General features: G+C 51.1%; 1 protein-coding gene across 2 annotated transcripts in view; it reads right to left on the bottom strand.

The window, feature by feature from the left end:
* The window catches only part of BOC (BOC cell adhesion associated, oncogene regulated), a 55,500-nt gene that overhangs the window by 10,387 nt on the left and 24,448 nt on the right, over window positions 1–20,665 (bottom strand). For both annotated transcript variants that reach the window (XM_018074585.3, XM_008922505.4), the window contains exons 2-8: window positions 13,424–13,591; window positions 12,770–13,048; window positions 4,917–5,063; window positions 4,168–4,311; window positions 3,461–3,754; window positions 2,366–2,638; window positions 1,429–1,727 (exon numbers count right to left, since the gene is read on the bottom strand). In XM_018074585.3, coding sequence (XP_017930074.1) covers window positions 1,429–1,727; window positions 2,366–2,638; window positions 3,461–3,754; window positions 4,168–4,311; window positions 4,917–5,063; window positions 12,770–13,048; window positions 13,424–13,508 — 1,521 coding nt within the window. In that variant the 5' untranslated portion in view covers window positions 13,509–13,591. The remainder of the gene's footprint in view (window positions 1–1,428; window positions 1,728–2,365; window positions 2,639–3,460; window positions 3,755–4,167; window positions 4,312–4,916; window positions 5,064–12,769; window positions 13,049–13,423; window positions 13,592–20,665) is intronic.

Genomic DNA, 20,665 nt, shown 5'->3' with positions numbered 1-20,665 from the left:
CATGCCAAGAAAGAGTCTCCAGCTGAGAATTTGGACTACACTGAAAACATATTACTGCAAACTGCAGTGACCCATGGTGACCTCCACTGCCCTACGGCCCCTTCCAGGTGAAGCGCGGAAAAACAAATCAAATATGGACAAACTCCAAGCCTGCAAGTTAAGATCACATGCAGAATTGGTAGTTATGTGATACACCATTGGGGAACAAATCTCTTCTTGGCAGACAACCAGAGCCAATAGTCTGGTGAGGCTTTAGGCATCTTTGTTTTTTATTTAAGCTTGCTCTATTGTGTTCTTGTGTTGGCATCTTCTGCCTTTGTTTTAAAAGGCTCTTTAAAAAGACAGCTGAAATCCTCAGCTTAAGTTTTGTTTAGAAAGAAATTAAGGATTATAACAGCCTACAATATATTTTTACAAAAATCAAACAATTCCAGGAAAATAGATACATATATTGACAGGTACTTGAAAACAGTGGCTTCCCTTGCAGTGGCTGGGAATCCAAAACATGCAGTCTGGCATGTTTTTGGAATATACTCAAACCCTTTGGAGTCTGAGGCAAAACCTGCCTCTCTACTGCGACTCCCTAACTACCCAAAGGAAAGACAAGCAGCAAACAGATAAATTTAAGCCACTTTCTTCCACTTACCCCCAGCAAAATGGAAAGCAGTACTTTACATCTCAAAAGCAGAATATTTCCCTCAACAATACTTCGCTATTTAAAGAAACTGCTGGGGTACAGCTCTGCCTGCAGTGTGCCTGTGATGCTGAGAAGCACCACAGAGGGCAGGAGCCCTTGGACTCAAGCAGGACTCGGCACCGCACCACGTGCCACTGGCAAGAGACATACTCAACAGTGCCCTGCCTTTCAACTTCCAGAATAAAACTGGTGGTTAAGGACCTTCCCAGAGGATTTACAATGGCTATGAGGGCTCTCTGCTAGCTTGTCACAGTGAGCATGGACACTTCGGTGCTGCTGAGCATGGCAGGTACACGTAGCTGCTGATCTGTGTCCTGCAGCCCAAGCCTTTCAAGGCAGAGGTGTCCCTGTGGCTTGTGCCAAGACAAAAGCATTCCAGAGCAAGTAATGCACAATGTGCCCTCAGGAATTCCTACCTGTGCAAGCACACAACTGGGAATTTTAAGTGGAAGCTACTGGAAACACATGTATGTGCCCATGCCTTCTGCATACTGATGCAGACGGGCACTGCTATGGGCTCTTCAGCTCAGCAAACCTCCTCTCACAGCCTGTACTCGTCACACCTCAGCTGAGACTGCAGCCCAGGAGGTCCCACCAACCAGTGCCACCAGTGAGCAGTGGGTGCCCCTGCCCCAACACACCTGCTCACGAGGTGTGAAAACGTGGTGAGGCACCAGCCCACCCGTGGAACGGCACAGAGGAGAGATGGGAGCAGGGCAAAACAGCGATACCTTGCGATGCTTCACCACGTAATAGAGGATGGGGGCTCTGCTGTCAGGACGGGGTCTCCACACCAGGTCGTAGCTGTCTGTCTTGGATGTCCGGGGGGAACTGAGGATGATGGGGGCCTCAGCTGGAGCCACCAGCTCCCTGTTGGCTGCACACTGTGGAGACACTGCCAGCGGAGTTGTCTCAAGCTTTGGCAGCCCAGTTTTATCCAGAGGCAGCTTTAAGGCACTTTCCCTGGAAGGTGGTGTTGGAAGCTGAGCTGAACTCAGCTGGGCATCTCGCCCAGGGTTGAGTGAAGCTCCTGAAAGACAAGGTGTCAAGGCAGGGTAAATGTCCATCCCAGTCTGTGGTGATGGCAGAGCTATGAGACCCTTGTGTGGTGCTGCCTGCAGTGCCACTGAAAAAGGTGTTGGCAACAATCTCTCCTTCCCCTGCTCTAAACATAGCACATCTCATTGTGGCCTCTCTTAGAACAGGCCTTGGCCAGATGAGGCTTCCTCCCTCTTAGAAGCCCCTCTTACCCTGGATAAGTTCAACATGGTCCAAGGAATCAGGTGGTCTCTCTCTTATCCCAGGTGAATCCACTCACATCAGTATTTATGCTTGTGCCCAAGCTCAGAGGCAGAGCTAAGCCAAGGGGCAAGGCACTACACCCAGAATGTTTTGTCTCTCTCATGGAGAGATCGCTCAAATATGCACACGTGGTCCTGCCCTTAGAAGCAAAACTGCTCTGCTGTCATCTGTTCCCACAGGGAGATATGGAGATCCCAGTCAAAATAGTAGTCAAAGCGTAGGTTAAAAAGGAGGGGAGAGCAAGGCAGATCAAACACAAGTGGGAGGGTTACACACCAACATCCTTCTCCTGCTCCCCGCCCTGCTCTGTCCCTGTGCGTTAGGCTCTGTGACTGGATGGTCACAAGCTCGGAGACAGGGACTTACCTGGCCGGGCTGTCCTCAGCTGCACCATGGCTTGTGCGCTGCCAACCTCATTCTCCGCCATGCACTGGTATATCCCATCATCCTCGGGCCCCACGCTGACCAGGCGCAGCGCCCGGTGGGACAGCCGGAGCCGGTGGCTGGCGGACAGGGGGACAGCATTGCGCAGCCACATGACGGAGGGCTGCGGGTTCCCTCGCACCTCGCAGGTGAACTTGGCACTCTGGCCCCACGGAATGATCTGCTGGGACAGCTCCATGGTGACCTCCGGGGGCTCTGCGTGGGGAAAAACCACAGCTGCTGAGTGCCGCTTGTCTGGGAGCATGGCACAGCCATGGCTTTGCACTTTCTTCTCTGGCAGGGATGGGAGAAGATTGATGGATCCTTTCCTGCCCTCAAGTCCCACTCCTTTTGTGGGGGCCCACACTGGTCTGCTTCAATGCACCTCCCCTTCCGCATCCACATAAACCACAAAGAGAGGTGGCCCAAAGCCATCTGCCCCTCTCAGATGACAGCAGCCACCTACAAGTCCCATTTTGCTGAGCTGAAATGCTACTCTGCAAAGACTGAGCTTGTGCCACAACAATACATCGGCACCTGGATGAAATGCAATCCATAAAAGAGGCTTAGCCTCCCTAGTGATTGTGAGAAGGGCAAGGATGCGTGGTAGAAATATATAAGGTGTAGGTAGTATCCCTTACATTTCCCATCCCATAGAGAGCTTCCCTACAGAACAGAAGAAAAAGCAAGACACTCTGATGCCTTCCTATGCCAATGTCAAATATGTCTAAAGAGCAGCCAGCCCTCCACTAGAAAGTGTTAGAACAAAAACAGTGCCACAAATGACAAGAGAAGAGCTTCTGCAGAGGAAGGGAGGATCCCCCATCTCCAGCCCATGGTGGAATCCATGAAGGAGGAACTACCATCCTCAAGGAAGAGTTTGTCTGGTCTCCTAGAAACTGGAACCACAAGCAAGGGTTTGCATTACATTGTGGTTTGTTCAGGGAGAGGAAAAGTACATCAGTGCTAGTATTTTCCCCTAAAAGCAGTGGAGAAAGTCCAAGCCCTTCCTGAAACAATGGCTACAGCAGCACTCACCAAACACCTGCACGTTGTAGAAGATGAATGCAGCTCCGGCCTCCCCAACCCCATTGTCAGCCATGCAGCTGTAGGTGCCCGAGTCCTCCTCACTCGTGGGGTCGATCAGGAGGTTGCTGAGCAGGAAGCGCGTCTTGTTGTACGCGGAGACACTGGAACCATCTTTGGCCCAGGTGACCCGTGGGGGGGGGATCCCACTGGCCACACACTCCAGGATGAGGCTTTGGCCCTTGGTGACAATGATGGTCTGAGCTTCAGGAGGATAGATTATCCGGGCTGCCTCTGCTGTAGAGCCTGGGGCAGAGAGAGTGGGGAAGGGAGTGGGTGGGAAGGAAAGTGGCGGGTGGGAAAGCACCCTGTGCAGTGGGTAGGTAGGATTAATGGCAGGGCTAGCACACTGTTTCCCTCTGCTGGGGCAGATAAATGGCAACACAGGCCAAGTGGGACGTTCCTTAAGGGAATGCACACAGCTAGCAGCCTTGCTAAAGGGCTAAGGGCCTTTGCTTGCCCATGGCCAAGAACAAATCCTAAGGAAGTATGGCAATCCCAGGGCTCATACTCCAGGAGCAGACCGTGGGGCCTTCTGCTGCCAGAAAGGAGTTTTCCCAGGAACTGGTAACGTTAGTTCAAACAGAAAAACAGCTGTGTTAGCATTGGTATGTGCTGCCAGAGCTGAAAGTGCTATGGAAATGTGCAGTGAGGCTTACGTCTCACACGGAGCCTCTCGCTGGAGACCGAAGTTTTCACCTCCTGTGTCACAGGGTTGTAGGCAGCACATTTGTAAGTCCCCTCATCCTCTTGGCTGGCATTGACGATCTGAAGGTTCCCAGATGGCATAATAAGGTAATTGTCTGTAGAGACAGAAAGGAAGGTGGCAGGTGGTCACAAGATATGCTCCTGTCCAGCCTCCTGGAAGACACTCAGTGTCCTGAAGGACACGTGGATAAGTGGGAAAGGAAAAAATACCATGGCAACACCAATGGCAGTAAAATGACCCCTTCTGGTTCAAATATCACAGGGAGCAATCATGCAGTGATGGAAGGAACAGAGCCTCAAGTGAAGCTAGCTTGTCACAGGTACATGCAGCAAATGGAATGAAGCTACTAAATTGAGACCTAAATCTTAAAAATTTCAATAAATTCAAAGTCACCTTTTGTCCAAGCTGGGCTGAAAGAATTCTTAATGGGCACAAAGAGACACCCAATAAAGAGTGATATGCCTCACCTAATTCTGCTTCCTTTTGCCTTTTTGCAAGCCAGTGTTAGATGTAACTTCCCAATCCCAAGCAGCAGGGACATCAGGGAGACCTGCCAGGGGCCCTGAACTAACTTGTGCTCAGATAGATGGCAAAGGGACAAGGAGGAGGCAGCAAGCAGAGAAAGCTACTGCTGGCAAGGAAGGGTAAAACTGAGGGTCCTGGGAGGGGACCCAGGAGGAGAGACCCCTGTGCACTCACCTCGGGAGGCCTCCAGCCACTCCTGCTTCACACTGTAGCGGACCTGAGCCTTGGGGTGACTTTCGGGCAGGTCGCAGGCGATCACAGCCGTGTTCCCTTCATCCACCTCGATCACATGCTGGCCGTCAAACTTGAAATCTTTGAGATCTGCAAACAAAGCAAAAGACAGGGCACCTCAGTGGCAGGCTAAGCATCTCAGTGTCAGCTCATCCTCTCCCTGTGGACTCAGGACTGTTTCACTGCAGTGCCGGCAGAGGACCGCTCTGACACCAGCAGCTAGGGAAACAGGTGTGGTCTCACAGCTTTATTTTTTTTCTCCTCCCCCTTCCTACAAAATGAATAACTTAAAACACAGCTTCTGCAGAAACCGCCTGCTCCAGGGCTGGGAAACTGGGTGAGAAAAATCCTGGCCTGAGAGTAAAAAATGAGCCAACTTACTGCAGCACTGAAGGGCGGCCAAAAAAGGTCCTTCTGCCACCTGCTATTTCAAACACAACTGCTGTCCTGCTACTGAAAAGCTAACTTTGTAGTCACAACTCAGGCATCCAGCCTGCTTTGAGGGTGTAAGATGACAGGTGGGAGAAAGTGTGTGAGTGCTGGATGCTCCCAGAGCTTCCCTGAGGTCCTCCAATGCCTGAGCAATCGATGTCTCTGCTTCAGGCACTCACTCCCATCAAATATCTCCCAGCCGAAGGCTGGTCAACCACGACACTTCACATGTGCCCAAGCAGTGCCCACGCTCCAGTTTAAAGAACATGGACTTGCAAGGAAAAACAGTTCCTCCTCTACACAGCACAGCCGCTTCCCCGGCTAAAGCAGCCGTGAAAACCCCATCCCACCATGTGTCTCCCTACCAGGCTGTGCTGGGGGTTCCCACTCTGGCCAGGCTGATGAGGGCAGCAGGACTGGAAGCACAGGGGTGAGGAGGCAGGGGTGCCAACTTTTTGTTTTCTTTTCCCTGTTTTTCAAAGCAGGAGCAGAAGACTGCAGCAAAACCTCACAGATCTGGCAGGACAGGTAGCATGCCAGCCTGGCCCCACCAAGCTTTCCAGGGAGAAAACTGGTTTCCACTCTCCCTGAGCATGACGGTAAATCTTGCAGGGCACTGCAAGATCAAAGTTTGTCTCAGACAGCCTGTAGTGGGAAGGAGAAGGTTTTGTGCCAGGAAGAACATCCCTCACTTGCATTTTTACAATGCCACGCACCAGCCCAGGCGACCACTAGTGACAACTGCACATCCCGCAGTTGGTCACAGGTCATGTTGTCACATCAAGGCCCAGGTCGGTGCTTCTTCCCGGGACCCAGCACGAACACACTCCCAAGTGGCACTGCTGCTAAATCTGGAGGAGACTGCACTTCCCTTTCAAAACCCCACGCTAAGGCAGCACGTTGCATCTGTCGTCATGACACAGCCACGTGCTGCCGACAGCTCTCTCGCCCCTAGAAACCCATCCCGGGATGTGGCACCCGCGACCTCGGGCAGTTTGGAGAGCCCGAGGGGAAGCAGGAGGGCTGGCGGCGGGCGGACAGCAGGCAGCCTCCCCTGGCAGCCCCAGCCAGCAGAAAAATGTGCTTTTGTTCTCTGGGAAATGCAGCAAAAGACAACTGTGGCTCCAAGCTTCTCCCACCCACAGTCATGGAAAAGTGACATGAAATTTCTCAAGCAGACTTTCTGATTAAAGCAAGATCCTTTATGGAGTTTAAATAAAAACCAGCTCTCTTGGCAAGGCGTCGAGAAAGCCTCCCTGAGTGCGGCGCGGAGGGGCTGCTGGGTGGCTGCTGGGGGAGCCAGCGTTCCCGGGCCCAGATCTGAGGGAAGGGGAGGAGGTTGAAAAGAAAAGGGGAGGTTTTGCAATGTCATAAAAATGATTTGCAGTGAACATGCTTCATACTTCTGGAATTTCTTGGCATTGTTCAATTTAAAAAAAAAAAATAATAAAAAGAAGGAATACGGGTGAACTTCAGAAATGTGATTAATCCTTTAAGACAAGCTGAGGAGGGGAGCCATGTTTCCACTGGATATTAAAGCCAGATGAAAGTTAACTCTTAACTTGTGAAAAGCTGGCAGTGCCTCATGCTCCTCCTCCAGCAAAAGTTACTGCTGGGGAAGGGAAGGATGCTGGATATTTTCTCCTCTTTGCTTTTTATATTTGATCAAGGAATAAAATAGTAAGAGCCACAGAAATGGAAAGAGGTGGAAAAGTGGCGAAAGCCCAGTGTCTGCTTGCCCACATCATGCATATTTCTCCGATCAACAAAATATAAACGAGCATCAGGAAAATTAATGTGCGCCTTGGTGGTCTGGATTCATCACAGCCAAATTAAGATTTTGGAGCCAAGGCAGAGGCTCCAGCACTGCTGGCAGGGATCTGCACACACACACATATGCACGTGTACATGCACACATAGACCCCAAAGAGAAGAAGGGGCCCAGGAGCCCAGAGAAAGAGCAGACCCGTGGTCCTGCCAGGCGGAGACATTTTGGAGATGGAAAAGGATGACCCTGTGCCAGGGGACCTCTGGAATGACTCTGGGCTGGGCAGACATGGGGACCCCTCACGTGCAGCCCCCCCAGATGGCAGCTCAGCCCACCTCTCTCACAGCTGGGAATGCTGCAGCCCCACAGCAGGGAGCAGGGCCTCCAGCTCTTCCTGGCTCTCCCTCAGCCCAGTCGTGGGGGACGAGGGGTGAAACTGGGGACAAAGGGGGAAAGAACAGAGGAAACGGATTCTGGGGTGGCTGCAGAAGCAAGAACCAGGTGCCTCTGGAGAAGTAGAGCAAAACTGGCAGGGGAGAGGGGAAAAACATCAGGTGGGCACCAGGACAATCTGCTTTCCAATACGCAAGTGTATGAGCTTCCTGCCAAACTACTCTCCTAAATTCCTGCTCCCCCACAGAGAACAAAACTGGTTTGTTTGCCAGTGGATTTTGGCCATGGGCGGCCTCAACCACCCTCGCTCCCTGCTGGTATGGCCACATACAGCCATCTATTAATGCCAGTGGGTCAGCCACGGCTGGTGAGGGATGGTCAGGGGCACCTCTGTCCCCTTCTGTGCCTGTGATGAGCTCCCCCTCACACGTCCTGTTGCATCTGGCACAGCAAAACAGAGGGTGCCATGCCAGATTGGGACAGCCAGCTTTGTTCTGGGGGCTTCAAACAAGCTGCTCCTGATTTGCTCTCCCCAGCAGGCAGTGCAGGGCAGGGGGGGTAGAGGAGAGGGTGAGCACTAGGGGGAAGCAGCGCTCGCCCCTTTGGCTGCCCAGCCGGCAGCAGCCATGCCCCACGTCTAACATGCAATTTGTACCCCCAGCCCAACATCCACTGCAGCTGGGAGAAACCACATCCCCTCTCACTGGTTGGGTTTTCCTTCTCATATGGCAGCACCCAGCATGCCAGCCCATGTCCTTGTCCTTAAAAGACATGCCTGACCACAGTGAAGCAGCAAGTCCTCATCCATCAGCCACCATCCGGGAGGTGCTGCGGACAGACAGAGCACTACTAATCCCAGCCGTGCTGGGATAACAGGGTTTATTTTTTTCATTTTTTCCTCTTTTTTTGTTTAGGAGGGCGTGCAACCAAAGGCCACTGCTTGTGCTCATCTGCACCCGGCTCCGAGGTGCGATGGGGTGAGACGGGGCACAGGGAGGGTCAGCCCTGCAGCTGGCTGTGCCGCTGTCATCAGGGAGGGAAACCAGCTGAATCCCAGGGCTGGGGGCCAAGCAACGAGGATGGCGAGACAGAGCAGATTAAATGAATGGGAGATCATAAATAACTTCAGAGAAGAAGCAGTAGTAAATAAAATGACGGCCCTCAAGGTAAAAGTCCTCCCTGCTGTAGGGAAGGGAGAAAGAGGGAAGGGAGGGACCCCAAAAAGGGGAATGGGCAGGGATGGGGTCTCCCAGAATGGGGGTAGGCACCTTCCATTAATCCCCTTGCCTGTCAGAGAAGCCTGGCTCTCGCTCTCATCCAGCCAGCACCACAGGAGCCTGGGCACTGGTGCTGTCACCACCAGATTCCTCCCGCCCTGCTGGGACAGACACAGCCCCCCAGACTCCTGCCTACTCACACCCTCCCAAGCACATCCCCCCCACTGCCTCAGCCCCACTACCCCACCCTGGACCCACCTCACAGTCCTCATGTCACAGTTCTGCTGGCTCATGAAACACCACCTGTGTTTTCCTTCTCTCCCCTCCTCACACCACCTCTGCCCCCGGGGCCAGAACCCCCGTGCCTGCTCAGCAAATGCCTTTCCAACAGGCAGCCACCCCCTTCCCTCCCTCCCTCTTGCTATCGCCTCTGGGGAGTATCAGAGGAGAGGCCCAAGCAGAGGAAAATGAATGGGGCTGTCTTCAGAAAGCAGCTGCAAATTCCTGGGGGATGCCCAACCCGACCTGGTGCAGGGTCACTGCCCATGAGCTCCATGCACTGAGGCCCAGCTTCCCGCATGAGCTGCCAGAAAGCTGAGGACTGACCTTGCCAGTGGCAGCGATGGAGGGCCACAGGGAAACGAACCTCCCTTGTCCCACAGCATCCCTGGGATACAGGTGCCCTGCACTCCCATGTCCCTGGCCACAGGAGATACATCAGAGCGGGTGGAATTTCTTTGCTGCACCCTTCATCTATTTTCTTGTTTTGTTTCTAAATGTCACATCTATCCAGGTCAGGCTTGCTGTTGTGTTTGCTGCACTGATTTTCCATGTGTGCAGCTGAATGCTGGGAGTTACACAGCTCTCGCCACCTCTGCTCACTAGCTTTGCTCCAGCCCTGCACTTCAGTTGCTCCGTGAGCTCCACCGAGAGCTCTTGATGCCGTCCAAGCCTTTTGCTCTTGTAGAACCAGCCCCACAGCAGCATGTTTGTGTCCCTGGTGGATTTATCTGGCCCCACCAGAGCCCACTGCAGCCATACCTTTTACATACAGCACCTCTACCCAGGAGAGGTGCTGGAGCAGGGCTTCTTTGCTACCTAGAATCAGGCACAGAAAGTATCTTTCTCTTCCTTGCAGCTGTCAGCCATACAAAGGCTTAAGGCCTGGCTTGGAAAACCAAGAATATCCCTGTCTCATCTATTCAAGCTGTCCCACACTGCAGCCCACCACAGTTAGGCCAGCAGTGATCAGCAGGTGTGTATCTGCACCAATATGCCACAGGCTGCCAAGTTTGAGTGTGGAGCACCAGATCAGCTCTAACTGGACCCAAAAGCATCCAAGTAATGCCCGAAGTGCTTGTCTTTTTGTTACTTTATGAAATCTTGCCCTTTCTGCAAATCTCTCCTCCCTCAGCTATACAATAGCTATTTTATCTCTGCTGGAGGAATTAAATGTTAGTTTCAACCAGCTCTCTGAGCCAGGGAGAACAGAGATTGATGTGGCCTCACTGCCACAGATGGGAGAAGGAGGCATCAGCCCCGAGGCTAGGCTGTGGCTGCCAGCACTGCAGCGATGGTTATCCGCTTGCTGACTGTAAGCAAAGCACAGAGAGACCCCAAGGGACTGGGCACACACAGCCTGGGGCACTCGAGAGTGCTTCCTCCAAAGGAGGTGAAGAGAAAGGAGTGGAAACAGCCTAGAAGTTGGCCAGATGAAGTTGTCTACACCCCTTCAAACCTAGCAAGTCACTTTTTCCAACGACTCTAGGTCGTCTTCCAAAATAAACCTAAACCTTGAAAATATTTCCATTCTCACCCTCCCACCCCCAACGCCAAAGCTTTCATTCACATTCCACTTTCGCTCTCCCCCTGCCACCCCAAAATAATTTTTGGATGGAGCTAAGACTTTCAGAGGGTTTTCTTGCAGTCCAGAAGGTGATCTAGAAGAGAAGTATCAACTGCAATGCCGACCTGCCAGGGCCTTCCCTCTCACTCCCAGGACCATGGTCGGCACTGAATCAGCTCCAGACAAGGTCCTGTAGAGGAGGTCTGGAGCAGGAGTGAGAGCCTGTGACACATCTGCTACCGTGGCTTTCCAACTCAGTCCCACCACCAATCCATGCTCCCTGTTATTTCAGACTACTGCAAAGCCACTGTTGCAAGCAACCTCCAGCTCATGAATATGAAACTGGTTACTTGAATCCCTCCAGAAGGTTTCCCTCCTACACCTTCAGTCCCATGGCTTTCCTGGGATGCCCACTCTCTCTCTTCACTCTTTGACTGCCAAGTCTACCCACGTGGGGGCTCTCTATTGCCCAAGGCTGTTTGGGTGCATGGGATATGGCTTCTGCCATGCCCAGCTCTCCTTGAGGAAAAGGGACCAATGTAGCACAGCACAGGGGTGCTCTACCATGGATTAGTTGCATGATCATCCAACCTCTGGCTCCAGTTTTGGGAGCTTCACTGAATGGTGCTCCTGACCTCCCCTCAGCAGTAGCACCTTTGCCATGGCAGGGACCAAAGCAATGGCCAAGTCCTCCTCTTTTGTACCCACATCCCCATTTGCAATCCAGTAGCTAAAGGTGATTTGGCTCCTGGAGAGTGATGATGGACTACTCAGTTGTGGCTTTGATTTGTTCCTGAAAGACAAGGTGGGACCTTCTGGTGCTCTAGGACCTGTCTCCTATCCACCACTGATGCTAGACCAAAGCAGACAGATCAGACATACTTTGTCTCATGAGACAGAGCTAGTGGTGGTGGGTTGGGGTGAGGGTAAAAAAAGAAAAGGGGATCAGCCTAAGAAGGAACTGATCAGGCTGAGGAGCTGTGCACACCCTGCTCTCCTAAATGCAAACCATGCCCTTGGTAATCCCATCCACCTCTCCCCTCCTCTCCTTCCCTCTATCAGGCCACCAGCACACACAGCCCCCTTTCTGCTCTGGAATGTGTTCTACGAAACTTAATCTCAGCATGGGGCTCAGGCCAAATCCCCTGACAGATTCGGCCCCGTGACAACCCCCTCCCACCCCGTCTCAGAGTTCAGCAACTCCCTCCTCGCTTTCCCTGGCCTCCTCCTCCCACCCAGCCTGGCCTAAACATTTCACTCCTGATTAATGTACCAGTGACAAGCCAATAGCTCTTGGCTTTAAAGCAAAGCCAGCTCCCACTTTGCACAAACATCTTCACTTCTTCATTTTCTTAAGACAGCCCCAAACTCTCCCTTGTCCAGAAGATGAAGCCCTTTCTACACTCAGGGGCTGTCACTGTCAGGGGATAGCAGTCTCCTCTGCACATACCAAAAACTGTGTGGGTTTCTGAGAAGGTCGGGCTCTCCACTGCTCTTTCTCAGATGCCTCCAAATAGAGCACTTTCTCACATTTGAGCATAACATCTGGCCAAAACCAGGTGCTTGTAAGAAAAGTTGCCCACTCTAAGACAACCCCTCCCACGCACAGGTCTTGGTCTGTCACCAGTGCCAGAGGGTAGCAGTGAGGAGCATGTAAGCTCAGGGATAGAAGCGGAGTCCCTCACTCAGAGCTGTGTCTCAGGAAGGCAGTAAAACTTAGCACATGCTCTCCCTGTGCTGGCAGCAGTCCCACAGCAGCCCAGGCAGCAGTTTGGCCATCAGCACCAGCAGGTACCATTTGTAAACTCGACCAAGAAGTCAGCAACCAGAGGAGGCAGCATGACACTCGGGAAAAACAAGCACACACACAAACACCATACCTCAGGTATTTCCTGCTCTTGTAAAAACTTGTCACTGCAGGACAGGTCTGCAGCCTACTCCGCAGGAGGAGAACTTCTTGGGTCAAGGTTGGGTCACAACATGACAACCAGTCCATGATCAAAAATGCTACAAAATAGCCTAAGCCAAAGGAGCCCTCTCTTGATGCCAGCATGAACAGGTGAGTATGGATGAGCCTCCCAAGAGGCATAAGGGATGGCCCAAGCAAAGCAGGAGATGGCAGAGGACTAAAGCTACTCACTGGCTAATGTGACCACTGCAGGGACACTGGCAATGACTCCCTCGGGCACACGAGCAATGCACTGGTACCGCCCCACAGTGTGGTTGTTGAGAGCTGTGATGACGAGTTTCCCTCGCTCCACATGGATACCCAGCACCTCGTCTGATCCAGCCAGCTCCTTCCCATTCAGTCTCCATGTGAGGTTCACTCTGGGGGGGTCCACCACACAGCCCAGGCTGACTGGGCCCCCAAGTTTTTGGACAATGGAAGCAGGCTGCACTGTGACTTGCAGAGATTCACCTGCACAGAGGGAAAAAATGGGAATAAGAAAGCTCTGTGAGACTCAGCAAAAGAAAGGACAGAGGAAAAAGCTGCAGCACTGTACATTTTGCATTCCCCATCACTTCTGCTTGTGCTGCACCTTCCCCTTAGCTCCCCACACCCCCACTCTTAGTGCCTGAAGATGCATACCAGCCCCATTTCTTCTTGGCACTGCCAGATAGAAATGTCCCACTCCAAATGTATCTCCTTCTCCTCTATAGGAGTGTTTGATCTTTGGCCAAGGCTACTGAGGAAGTCGTGGAGAGAGGAAACCACTTTCTGCTTGAGGCATGGCTACACTAAACAGCAACAAGGCAAAATGAAAGGAACAAATGGGTGAGAACAGGAACTCACTCAGTCTGGCAAAACAGGTAGCAGCAGCAAGCATAAGGCAAGGGATGGGGGACATGGGCCTCTTCTTTCCACGTGTCATTGCCATCCCATGCAGTGCGACCTGGGGTGCCCAGGGAAGGGTCCCATAAGCTGCCTCAAGGGGTGCAGTGGACGTGTGGCAGCAGATTCCTGTGGATGAAAAGAGAGATCATGGATGAGATCCTCAGAATTCCCTCTGCTTTCCAGCCCTGCCTGGCTTCTCTACCAACATCTCTAAACTGCCACAGATTCACTGAGCCAGTGACCTGAGGAGGCTACAGACACTAATGCAAGCACTTCTCTTCTCCAGCCTCTCCCCCAGGCATGGTTGTGAGTCTCCCAAGAGATCCCACTGTCAGCCCTTGGTACATGTGTGTACACAGACACACACTCATCCTTCCCCATTTCAGACCTGGCCCAGTCAATAAGAGAAATGCGCACCAGGCAATTTTCAGGGGCAAAACACAATCTAACAAAGTGTCACTGAAGATATTCACTGAGTGTCGCTGCCACTTCTTGGCTGTGTCTGGAATATATTCTATCTTGAACACAAAAGCAAATGAGTAGCACAAGTCACAAGCCACATGAAAACAGAGGTAATCCTGCAGTTTTACATTCTCTTCCCAAGGCACTGGCCATGTAGCTCCCGGCATACCTATGTTTCAAATCCAGGAGATTTTAGGAGATACAAAAGTGTTTCAGGGGATCTTTGAAAGGGATTATTCTGAAGTGAAGGGGACACCTTTTTCTCAGGATAAAGAAATGCCCGGTTCTAAATTTGTTTAAATTCAATGCAGTAAGCTGGGGGCAGATCACACTCATTTGGCAAAATACATCTTTATTCTAAACAAAGAGACTCAATCTACGAAAAGATTTCAGATTAACTGTTCTGCCTGAAATACACTGCCTATTTTGAGTAGAACTACCCTGTTTGGACAAACCATCAGCTTCATATTTGAGAGCATCAACTATCTCCAAAAAGCTAGAAGTGCAAGGCCACTTGTCACAACCCAGGTTGCTGTGAAGAGTTGCACACCGCAGCAGCTGCTTTGGGCAGACTCATAAACTGATGCTAAGGCAGATGAGCCAGGTCAGGGGGATTAAAGACCTCAGTGGCTGCCCCAAGAGACACCTCAGATGTCAGACTGAATTCAGCTTTAACCAAAGGCAATGGACTGAAGTCAAGAGGAGACTTCCCTCTTCGGACATCGTAACGCAGCTACAGGATTTTGAGCTCCCTCCAGTTGCAGCACTAAGGTGACCTGCAAGTCTCAAAGGCATTGCAGAATTGCCCCTACGGCATATCTACAGAAGAGAAGCCCAAGACCAAAGCATCCATGGTAGCCAGCCCAAGCAGCAATTATATTGCCTGTTCCCCTTGTAGATACACAATGAGCTCATTAGCTGCAATCACTATCCTCAAGAACACTTGGACTCTGAAGAACAGCATTTCCTACTTTTACCGCTGCTTGAGCCATCAACTGCTTGCATGTGCCCTTTCCACAACCATCTCATTAAAAAGAGAGGACAAGTCCCTTCCAGCATAACCTCCCAAATTAAACCTCCTAGCTCCTGAAGTAAGGACTGACCCAGACTCCTCCCAAGATGCTTGGCGAGTTGTTCAAGGCCAGGCTGATTACTCCTAGCAAGGAACTACAGCATTTGGGGAAAGGTGAGCTACTCTCAAATGACTTTGCTTGGCCTCTGGTGACAGCAAAGGTGCGAGAGTGCAGTATGGGGCAATGTCCATAGCCAGCCATGCTGAGGTCCATGTTGTGATAGCAAGAATCCAGCTAGCTGGCTTGCAGGCATGGGAATCCCTGCAAACTGGGCTGTCCCTCTGGCAGCCTCACAAGCTGTCCCCTTTCTCCCCACCATGCCCCAGAGCACTGCTTGGGGGAGAAATCATGGAGGACACATTCATATAAAGTTGAGAAGACAGAAGAAAAAGAAAAGCCTCCTCTGAGCTGGTGATTTCAAAAGGAAGCAACACTAAGTAAAGTGACCTGCCCCTAGAGCTTTGCAAATGCCACAAAGGGCATCTTTACGTGGCACTTTGCTGGCCAGTGTGAGCTCAGTTGGCTGGCTAGCCCAGGGGGCTCCATGCAAGGCAGCTCTTTCCTGGGAGTCACACAGTCATGGTTAGTGTGGCTATGAGGCCAAGATGACAAGCCCTGCTGAGAGGCAGGGTAAATTAGGTCAAGCTTGGCATGGCCTCATGTGGCTTCCAGGCATCTAGGAGCAGGGACAGAGCTCAGACATTGGGCATATTCTGAAGGTACCTACAGATCAGGTAGGCTCACTCTTTACCTCCTGCAGACCACAGCCCCTATACATGGGAAAAACCTCTGTGGGCAATCTCCAGTGCCAAAGCAACAGGATAGGAACTTCCCTTCCGCTCACTCATCCTTCTTGATATTCACTTTCCTCACCTAAGAAGAAAGTCTCGACAATTTCCCCCACCAATCAGCACACATTGTTGTACAAGATACTGTAGTGATTGACTTGGAGACCATCTGAGTTACTCAAGTTCATTTCTTCATGTAAGACAGCCACCAAAGCACTCTTCATTATACTAGAACCATCTCAGCAAGTCACCCCTGACAATGGCTGTAAAAGTGCCCTAGGTCTGTCTGTACCAGAGCACGCATTGTTGACACCACTGCTGATGCACAAGTTAATGTCACACTATTTACACTCATCTGGAAAAGACTTTGAGCTAGTCTAGGCTTAAAAACACCTCATACTCTAATGTCTACTGGTGATAGAAAGCCTTACACCAACGTAGAAGAAACATTTTGGGGTAGAACTTAACCTCTTGTTCCTCAGTGCTGGAAGTCTACAGAGCAAAGCTGACTCATTCCCCCTATCTGGATGGGTTTGGCAGCAGGACGGAAAAATGTTGGACGGAAAAAGAGTTGCTCCTTGGAGCCCATGCTGAGGGAGGGGGTAGGCAAAGATGTTCCCAACCAGACCTCCCTGCAGCTCTGCATCGCACGGAGCCTCTGGCCAGAAGGGCAAAGCCAAAGGAGCAGAAATGTGCACTAGACCCTTGGTGAGCTGGGACCACCCAGGCACATCGATGCAACGACTAAACTGGCTGCTCCCAGGTCTGTAAAAAGATGAAGAGTAATAGGTGGGGAGAAAAAAGGGGAGCTCCAAAAATTTGGCCACGGCACTGGGCAGATTGAACAGTATTGAGCAGAGAGTGAGGAGAGAAGGTGTGTTGCAACAAGTGTATAGTACCTCCCCAAACCTCCAGGCAAGAGTACGAGCTCTAAATAGGGACATGTGGCCATTTCTTTCACAGCTGAGTGAAGTACAAAAAGTAAATAGGCAGCATAAAAATAATGAGGAAAATGAATGAAAACATCAATTCCAAAAGAACTATTAGGATCCAGAGCCAGATTTTGAAATTCTCAGCTTCCACAATTGAAGCCAGATTTTCAAAAGCATTCAGTTCTTGACATGCTGAGCTCTCCTGAATAGGCAACCAACTTATTTCGATGCCTAAATGGGAGCTGACCTCTTTTGAAAATGCTGCCCTTAAGCAGCCTGCAATAGTGCAAAGCATGACACTTTATTAATCAGGCAGCTTTCGATCTGCCTGGTGTCCCTGCAAGCGGCACCAGAGCAGGCTGCAGTGAGACAGGCGGCAGAGTTGGGGAGTGGAGGAGGCCCCGGGCACTCCAGCTGACTTCCCAGAGGCGGTGGTCCCGGGCAGAGGGCTGCACTGGGAGCTGCCAGGCTGCTGCATGACAGTGTCCTGCTCTGCTGCCTCCTCTCCCCAGGGCAGGTACCCTGAGAGGTGCCCCTCACAGGGGTAGTTGCTGACACTTCTGCAGCCACCGACACCACTGGCCTCAAGAACTCCTGCTTAATTGCTATCTAGGAAAAGAAAGAGTTAAAGTAATTTAAAGTGCTTCAAGGGGGAGGGAAAACAAAAAATATTTGTTTATTTATTTTAAATTCCTTCCTGCCAGGTTAAAATAACAATTTCCTGTCGGTGGAGCTCTAAGTCCCTTTCAGACAGACCAGTAAATCAAAGGAGGGACCATTAGGAGAACAAAATTAATGAGAGCTTCATCAGCTCTGGAAGGGTGGTGGGGGCGTAAAATCTGTCGGCTCGGCTTCCCGCCACACACCTAAGCCCACCGAGGCCCCTGCGAGCAGCCCCAGCTTCGCTGTGGACACGGAGGGCACTGCAAAGGCAGCGCAGCAAGAAAGGAAAACCAGAGGTGAAGATATAAAAGGGAAGAAAGGTGTGCGCGTGTGAGGGGGCTGACAAAGCTCGAAAGGAAAAAGGGATCTGAATTAAGCACAGGCAGCAGGAGAGGTGTTTGCTGATTAGAAACTGAAGGTTTTACTGAGGAAATGCTGCTCACAGCCCCAAGCCCCCTCCTGCTTAACAAGGGCCAGCCAAGCAGCCCTTGTTACTGCCACACTGCCCGTAATTTACAAGCCTCCCAAATAGGAACCAGCCTCTACCCCGGCTCCGGGGCAGCATCCCTGCACCACACTCAGCTCAACCGGGGGAATGCAGAGGCAGACTGGGAGCTGGGGAAAACTCACTGATGCACATGAGGGCGGTTTGGGGTCCTGTCAGGCGGCCGGACCTTGAGCAGCTCTTCGTGCAAGGGATGAACTGCAGGAAGAGGAAGGGGCTGCTCTGCACTAAAGGAAAGGCTGCAGCAACTTCGGTCCAGTTACCAGCTGGGGACACCCTGGGTGACTGGAGAATTCACTGCAGCTGGTCTCTGTTTCCAACAGGTCAAGTAGGGACAATGATACTCCCAATTCTCTGTTTTATACATCAAGACTTGAGCTCTTCAGAAAAAGCAATGTCTTACACAGTACTGTCTGCCAACTTTACTTGTAATCATTAGTTTTTAATACAAGACAGGATTTTTTTTCCATAGAGTATAAACCACTGAAAAAGAAAAGAGCCACAGTACCATTTTGTTCTACAAATTAGGGAATCTGAGGGCTAGAAGAGAAAGCCAACCTGGCCCAGGGTTATACAGTAAAGCAGAGGCAAGGCTAGAAATCAGATTCACAAAATATTCTGAGTTGTAAGGGACCCACAAGGATAATCAAGTCCAGCTTTTAGTGAATGGCCCACATGGGGATCAAACCTACAACCTTGGTGTTATTGGCACCATGCTCTAAATCAAAAGCTCTCTGACTGGTGCCTCCATCCCATCAGGCAAGTTACACTTGGATCCCAAATCTTTTGCATCCCATCTCAAAAATGACAGTATAGAACTGTATAATCCTCTAGTTTAAAAAAATATGGTCTGGGTGACATAGCTGAGCAGGTCATCTGCAAAGTTCCTGCATGATTCCTGGGCATGGACAGCAATCTGGGCACCCCAACTGCTTTGCCCAAAACCATCAAACAGTAGCATCCCGCAGGACAAAATTAACTTCTACCCACCCCCTATCCCCATTTCAAAGTATTCATTTCACATTGTTAAGTTATACTCATTCTCTCGGAAAGGGTTTGGAAAAGGACAGGTTGGCAGCAGGAGAGACGCTCCTGCTTCAATGTAACAGCATGGGCACCTGACAGGAATGAGGGTGCAGATGCAATAGGGAGAGGCAGGATTCCCAATAGGAAGAGGTTGGTATCAGGAGCGGGCAGAGAGGCAGAATCCAATGTTACACCACCACATTTGAAGTCAAGGAGTAAGCACAGTGTATGTGCAAACAGGGATAAAAGCTTGCCTATTTTTTCCCTCTAGCACTGAGAGTGTATTGGCTCTTTTAACATAGCCCTTGACTAACTGTATGAGGAGTTCCCTTCCTCTCTCTTTTAAAGTGATTAGGAAAAAAAAGACTCTCTTACTGGCTGCTTGGGAGCTCAGAGTCTATCAAGAAGCCACAACAGAGAAAGCCTGGGACAAATTCATGCTTACAGTCAGGTGAAGGAAAATATCCAGAGTAAAACCTGGCATGGCACAACCACCATGCAAATCAGGGAGTTTGCCTGTAATCTGCAAATCCCACTTGAGCACTGAGTGATCCTAAAGCAGAGGTACAGTTTTAATTCAAGCAAGTCCTGAGGAATTCAGCAGCTATAGACATCTCTCTAAAAAATAAACAAAACTTTCAGGTGGAACAGCTCTTTTTCTTTGAACAGAACTGCTCATGCAAACCAAACCAGCAACAAACCAAATTAAACCAAACATGCAACACTCTTTGTGATTTTTTTTGTCTTCCTGAAGATAAAGCTACTTTCCTGAACAGTTCCTTTCTGCAACAGCCTGCAGCATCACCAGGGAGAGGACTGGGCATGCTGGCTTCGAATTAGCAACAGGATGCAAAGCCTTCTCGTTGCCTGAGTTTTGCTCGTATCCCTGAAGATCCAATGCCTGCAGTTTCTGGCACCTCTCCATCCGATGGTTCCTCTGAACTGAGTGCCACTTTCCAGCTGGCATTGATCAGGCTGACTTCACTGAGCCCCACTGAACCCCTTCACACTGGCATTTTGTCAGCCAGCAAGTGTGAGGCTGCTTGAAGGACGAAATACCACCCTCATACGGGCTACAGGCTCCCCAATGCCATCACGGTGGTGGCACCACAACGAATGGGGTTTGCCTTGGCCGCTGCCTGTAGCATGGTGGTCTCGGGGTGGCTGGACCCACCAGCCTGGGACAGCCCTCATACAGGCAGGCCAGGGATGCAGGGATGGCCCTGCCCCGCAGGATATGCCTCCCTTTTTCCACAGCTACCAGGAGAGGAGCCCTCTGCTAAAACTGAGTATGCATGCTGGCTTTTGCTGCCCCTTGGCGTGCCCTGAAAACAGCTCCAGTTCTTGAAAAGACAAGGCTAAAGCATAAGAAAGAAAGAAAACCCACGTCCTTTCTTCAATATCATGCTCCCCCCATGCCCTAGACACTTAATTTCCCTCCTTCTCCCCCCCAGCTTCCCCCTCCATTCTGAGTAAATTCAATTTGACAACCCTGCTAATTGGATAAACGCTGCTCCCTACGCTCCTTTAAGGCTGCCCGCTTTTCTCTCCTTGTTTTTGGAGGGCGATTGTGGCTGTTCTTTAACATGAATTCCATCTGCTTTATTTCTCCTCTGCCCATTCAAGACCCCTCCTGAATATGTATGAGGGGCTGCGCCCCCCCACTCCCTTTCTCCTCCATCCCACCTCCCTCCCTCATCACCCCCCCATCCTTCTCCCTGCCCTCTCCCATTGCCCGGGACAATAACCCC

Source organism: Manacus vitellinus, unplaced genomic scaffold, assembly GCF_001715985.3.
Source record: "Manacus vitellinus isolate BGI_N305 unplaced genomic scaffold, ASM171598v3 scaffold_28_pilon, whole genome shotgun sequence".
NCBI lineage: Eukaryota > Metazoa > Chordata > Aves > Passeriformes > Pipridae > Manacus > Manacus vitellinus.
This window is presented reverse-complemented; position numbering and strand designations above follow the sequence as displayed.